General features: G+C 46.4%; 1 protein-coding gene across 1 annotated transcript; it reads right to left on the minus strand.

The window, feature by feature from the left end:
- Window positions 1-897: 897 nt before the first annotated feature.
- Window positions 898-3,051, minus strand: LOC128709791 (synaptic vesicle glycoprotein 2B-like). The gene is made up of 8 exons (XM_053804813.1): window positions 2,832-3,051; window positions 2,594-2,756; window positions 2,294-2,521; window positions 2,097-2,235; window positions 1,556-2,024; window positions 1,278-1,437; window positions 1,024-1,151; window positions 898-953 (listed from the first exon to the last, which is right to left on the minus strand). The coding sequence occupies exons 1-8, from the start codon at window positions 3,049-3,051 to the stop codon at window positions 898-900; spliced, it is 1,563 nt and encodes a 520-aa protein (XP_053660788.1).
- Window positions 3,052-3,894: the final 843 nt, after the last annotated feature.

A 3,894-nucleotide genomic window follows, 5' to 3' on the forward strand; every position in this document is an offset into this window, starting at 1 on the left:
TAAGCACTACCGATAATCCCGTGACAGTTACTACTGGAAAAACCCCGTAGAATTGCGATAACTCTCATTAGTAGTAATTTCCATGATACTACTATGTCGTTGTTGGTCTTTTACTCCACCTGGAAGGTGTCATGATAAGCGCGGACTTCGGTATCCCGAGCACGATTTTCACCTGTTTCCTCCAATTCCTTGTCTTCGCGGATGACATCGACATTAGGCGGCGGTGTGCGATGCGTTCACCCGACTAAAACGTGAAGCCTTGTGGATTGAGGATTGAGGATCCATGCGACGAAGACTAAGTATCTGCTTAACGAAGGTTCATATGGCCCGCCTGGGAGCCAGAGTAGCAGTTGACGGCGATGTTCTTGAGGTAGTAGAGGAGTTCTTTTTCCTTAGTACGATTAAAAGTTTGGAAAAACAACCTAAGCGACGAAATACGGATGCGTATTGTGATGGACCATCGTGAAATTAAGATAAGTTGGTAGTTTGCTACCATCTCGTCGACTTCCTGACAGACTTACCATCTTCCCGTTCAGTTTTTAAGCTTCCTTTGTGTTAATCAAAGACGTATATAAATTAATGTAATATCATCGGAACATGAGATCAGGCTTCGTCGGTCGTTTCTTACAAGTCCTGTATTTTGACTTCATTGTTGTGCTTTATTTCAAACTTCTTTGTGTTTCGTTTCGCGTTGTTTTTATACATCACTTTCCATCTGGCTGTCTCATTGCATGTTAATAAGACATTTAACCGCTTAAGCTACTGTAAAATACTGCATGTTTATACAATGGTAGAATATATCGATGTGGGTGAATTACTGTTAATTACTTTTTACATTACACTAAAGTGACCACTAAGCTTTAAATCGGAGAGTTTGTTGTTTGCCTATCCACTCCACTACTGAAGAGCCGTAGTTCCGGTGTTGGGTAGAAAAAAGCACAATATTGCGCTACCTGGAAATGGAGGAAAGAAGTGCATTACATACATGACGTGAATGGTGATCAACACATCGCGGTAACTTACCAAAGAGCATAATCGAAAACAGCACTATCGGAACGAAACAGTTCAAGTCGACGAGAAACCCGAACAGTAGGTTTCCAAGCAACGCTCCACAGCGACCAAATGTAAGGGAAAATGCAGCCGCCATTACTCTGTGATGTGAGATAATTCGTGATTAAGGCCATGGTTTATAGTACATTACAATCTCGCAATGGGCAATGTGGATACCATCATTTAGGATAGCCATTTAGACAGCTTCGCCTCGCAAGTACACTCACCGTAGATTGGTTGGAAATAGATCCACCATTACGCAGTAGACGGTGCTGATCCCCATGGAGGTAAGTGCTTCGAAAATGCAGGAAAGAATGAGATTTTGCGTCGAGTTGCCAACGTACGCGAGTCCGACAGTAACGAGACCAGCCACCGTCAGACTGAATACTGTGTTGATTTTTGTCGGGAGGAAAGAAAGAAAGCAGGCGCAGGTGCACAATGAGTAACGAAAGTCGAACAAAGCAAAATGGCAAACAACGGCACTGCGATGTGGTGTGCTACTCACTGAGAAAGAACTTAGCTCCAAGCCGATGCACACACAGCGGCAACCAAAGGCTCGTTGGTATGCAGGCAATACCAAGCAGTAGCGTATGCCAATACACCTTCGTGTCAATAGGCGTGCCGCAAAAGTCGTCGACGAGCGTATCGTTCACGTTCTCCAGCACTATCGAAGACACGTCACAGACGGATACGGTTGCGTTCGGGTACCGCTTCTCGTACTCCTCGAACCGACCGAACAGCTCCGGAAACCAGATCATCAGCGTGTAGTAGCTGGTGGTAATACCGAACTGGATCAGGCAGGCGAGCGCAGTGTTGCGCCTAAACTCGGCACTGCAGAGGGCTTTCGTTTGTTCCCATATTTCCGGCAGCAGGATCTTCATGTGCTTCGGATCGTGTATGTTGAACGTGCGGATCGAGCGATTGTGCGTTTCCATGATGGTGTTGCTCCGGTCCGACTCCTTCAGCCGGCCAACCTGAGGATAGGAATGCAACGAATGGAAGAATCAGACATCTCAACCGTAAGATCTGGCCTTAAGCACACTTACCGGACATTCATTGCGGTCACGACCTGTGTTGATCTGGTAGATATCCTTCAGTATCTCTAGCGCAAGCGCAGGTTCACCGCATTCGATCAGAAACTTTGGACTCTCGGGAAAATACAACAGCCACAGTCCTAGTAGAAGGCTACAAAAAGCGTCGAGGTGAGTGCCAATCAAACAGTGCGACACGGTGCGTCGTTTACCTTGGAATGGAACAGAGTGCTACGAACAAATTCCAGCTACCGAACATGACACCTCCATCTGCCGATCCGAAGTGCAATGGCAGCGGTATGATGAGCCATGCAATACACGGCAGCACTACGATACCCAGCGTCCAGAACAGCTCCATCCAGCAGAGAATTTTTTCACGGTATGCCGTCGGCTGAAATTCGCCCAGGTACGGAAAGCAGATGCCCATAGCACCGGTAATGCTGGAAATAGTACAAACACGCTAGAGGTGCTGCTCATCCCGTATTAGGAGTCCGGTTATCTGTTCCACTTACGCAAACCCGTTGATGAACCGAAGAAACATGAAGATGGGGAAAATTTGTGCTGCAGTTGACAGTAGACCGATCGTACCGTCCAGCAGCAGTGCGGCAATTAACACGATCCGTCGTCCTTTTGTGTCTGCCAGACAACCCCAGAAGTAAGAACCGACGACCATACCTATGGAAGGGTGGGCGATGTGAGACCATTACCAGAAGCGACCCAGGATATCCTCAACCTCCGGACCGGACTTACCAAGCATTGGGGCCGCTGTTAGCCAACCCTTATCCTCCGACGTCATTCGAAAGTCGCAGGTAGCGGACGGCAACACAAACGACATCACGGTGATGCCGATGGCCGTGTTGGCGTATATCAATCCGCATAATGCCAGCAAGCGATAGTGAAACCAACCGAACCCGGTAAGCGTAAGCGCTTGTTCGTAATCAAACTCAAAGCTACTGTAAATGTCGGACATTGCGACAGCGTCCTCTACATTATCGGCTATGTTGCCGAGGTAGACGAAAGGATGGTGCGATGAGGACTGAACCGTACTTGTGCCCTCAAGTGCACATTTACTGTGGAGGAGGAAGATTTACTGTAGACACCTGTTTAACGCAATGGAAAAAGAGAAAGACTTGATGAGGAACACGACATATTCTACGATGCAATGAGGCGACTGAAAGATCTCGTCAAGACGTCAAGACGAACTGCCAGGATACGGAAAAACCTTGTCCACATTTACTATCCAGAATAATATTACACGCAGGGGTGACTTGTAGTTGAAAAACTCAGGGTATAACACCGTAAGTGTATATGATGTTATGTAAGGTACTTAATAGAGATCTAGGTGATCGAGGGACAGTCTTACAGGAAATGAAGATGTACAAACTAATATTCCTTGCAGTACACAATTTTTAGCAGAAGAAACCCGTATCGATGTAGGCCACAGAAATTTTCTTTATGACAGTGTTGCTGCTCTTGAAACGTTGACCAAACTGTTCTATTCGTGTCTCTACCAACGCTCTATTTCTCTACCAACGCTCAGCATCCGTCTGTTTCACTCGATGCGTTGTGGTATATTTACACATGAATGTATCACTATGTTCTACGGAGCCGGTGGAAGTCATCAGTGGAAGATGCATAAACAAGGGTGATGGCGTAGTGAACCATAGTGACATCGACGGTTTCTCACAGACGTCGTTTACTCACTATGTCCGCACTAACCGAGACTGTTACATATCCTTTATTGCATTGTCAATGACTACTACTATTGAAAACCCTTTCGAAGTTTACGCCTACAGACACCATTTACTTCTAC

The sequence above is a fragment of the Anopheles marshallii genome, chromosome X, assembly GCF_943734725.1.
Source record: "Anopheles marshallii chromosome X, idAnoMarsDA_429_01, whole genome shotgun sequence".
NCBI lineage: Eukaryota > Metazoa > Arthropoda > Insecta > Diptera > Culicidae > Anopheles > Anopheles marshallii.

Excerpts from the sequence above, each read along its gene's own strand:
- LOC128709791 (XM_053804813.1), bottom strand. The coding sequence starts at position 3,051 with ATGTCCGACATTTACAGTAGCTTTGAGTTTGATTACGAACAAGCGCTT. Across the intron at positions 2,025-2,096 it reads GTGACCGCAATGAATGTCCG|GTTGGCCGGCTGAAGGAGTC; the intron begins GTAAGTGTGCTT and ends TCCTATCCTCAG. Across the intron at positions 1,152-1,277 it reads CTATTTCCAACCAATCTACG|AGTAATGGCGGCTGCATTTT; the intron begins GTGAGTGTACTT and ends CTCACATCACAG.